The sequence below is a fragment of the Atta colombica genome, unplaced genomic scaffold, assembly GCF_001594045.1.
Source record: "Atta colombica isolate Treedump-2 unplaced genomic scaffold, Acol1.0 scaffold243, whole genome shotgun sequence".
In the NCBI taxonomy this organism is placed as follows: Eukaryota; Metazoa; Arthropoda; class Insecta; order Hymenoptera; family Formicidae; genus Atta; species Atta colombica.
The window spans coordinates 29,350-31,025 of NW_017259342.1; the positions used below are offsets into that span (position 1 = coordinate 29,350).

Sequence of the window (1,676 nt, forward strand, 5' to 3'; positions counted from 1 at the left end):
AGAAATAATATTAAAATAATATATTTTACCACAATAACATAAAATTATGTAAATAAGATATAATATTATTAAATACATAAAGCGTACACAAATAAAACATACACCTAAGTACAAAATTAGATTTTATAAATATCGACCTCTCTCTTCTTGTTCTCGATAAGAATAAGGAAAAGTTACGCGGGCAAATTATGCCGACATTAGAATGACACATAACAATAATCTTTAGCAGAACATTTAAGTTAAAAATCGTTTGATGAATCTTATTGACTTTTCGCAAAAGCGAATATCAACGAGACTAAAACCCGATTTACGCCTCGGAACATTTTGACAGATATGCGAGCAATATTGGAGAACAGTTCTGCGTGTTTCATTTTCGTCACTGTCACACACATGAGATAAATGCTAAACTCACCGAGAAAGGATCGTTAATCGTAGGCTCCCCGAAGGGATTCTCGTCAAAGCCGGACATCTCTCCTCCTCGTTCTTGCACCGATGTTACGCGGTCGAAACGCTCGCACGATTTTGATAATACTCAATTAATCTTATCTAAATCTGCCTAAACCTGACGAGCCATAATTCCGCCTTTACGTACGGTGACTGACGGTGACGCCGTGGCAGCAGCCATTTATTTCGATCTACGTCCCTCACTATAGTTCCACAGTCCATGCGAATTCAATAACTAGAGACTAGCAAGGTTGGGTTTGATACACATTCTGGAAGTTTGGTATGATACGTATGAATGCGTATCATACATAGAATATGTATCAAACTATGATGTCTTTAACATAATCCTAACCTCTAATTTATTAACTAAAAAATCTTGACTAAAAAATAAAATTTTTAGGTTTTGAAGTTTTGAAATATATTGCTGATTGGGAATAACTTCAAAAATTTTCCAGTTTTATTAAAAATATAGTTCGCAAATAAAAAACGAAAAGGAAATAATATTGAAAATGTAAGTGCAATATATACATGAATTTGATATACAATATTAGTAATATCGTTGTAATTTTTTAATCTTATCGCGTGAATTTAATTTGAAAATACATCTAATCTGATTACACCAATTTTCTAATAAATTTTCATAATAACATATTGTCGTATTTCAAATGTTGATATCGCAGTAAAATGTAAATTTGTTTTGTCAAAAACATCTAAATAAGATCATCGGATTAAAAAATGAGGTTATAGGACATATGAAAGTGAAGTGTAGTATTATACTTTAATATTATACGTAAAATACCTATGTATGATACACAGGGTATGACGTTCCTAACCTTAGAGATCAGAGACTCTACAGCCTACATCAGAACTAAAGAGAAATCTGAGAGCGATCGTTCAGGCATTTTCATGTAACGCTCGAAAATGCTTGTACACTGGCGGCACCAATATTATTTTCATAAAATAATATGAACTACGTATCACATTATTTATCACTGTTGATAAAAAAAAGTCGCGTGAAAATTGATGTGATGCGAGTCCTGCTATACATTCACAAATTGTAGATGTCAAGATAATGTATATATAATATTTTATATATATACTTATGTTTATATAATTTCTCCTTTATTGAATATTGATTAACATTATTATTGATATATATATATATATGTATATATATGTATGTATATATATGTACACTATTAAAAAAAATTAAGCGATTATTTAAAATTATC

The 1,676-nt window shown here is 30.4% G+C and overlaps 2 protein-coding genes across 4 annotated transcripts in view; one reads left to right on the forward strand and one right to left on the reverse strand.

Annotated features, from left to right (window-relative positions):
• The window catches only part of LOC108688869 (secretory carrier-associated membrane protein 5B), a 5,274-nt gene extending 3,981 nt beyond the window's left edge, over positions 1-1,293 (reverse strand). Inside the window, exons 1-2 of one of the 3 annotated variants that reach the window (XM_018195396.1) lie at positions 1,278-1,293; positions 413-647 (exon numbers count right to left, since the gene is read on the reverse strand). In XM_018195396.1, coding sequence (XP_018050885.1) covers positions 413-469 — 57 coding nt within the window. In that variant the 5' untranslated portion in view covers positions 470-647; positions 1,278-1,293. The other 2 variants (XM_018195395.1, XR_001931811.1) reach the window with 2 other exon arrangements.
• Positions 1-1,676, forward strand: part of LOC108688868 (protein tyrosine phosphatase domain-containing protein 1-like) — a 19,188-nt gene that overhangs the window by 5,398 nt on the left and 12,114 nt on the right. The window lies entirely within an intron of this gene.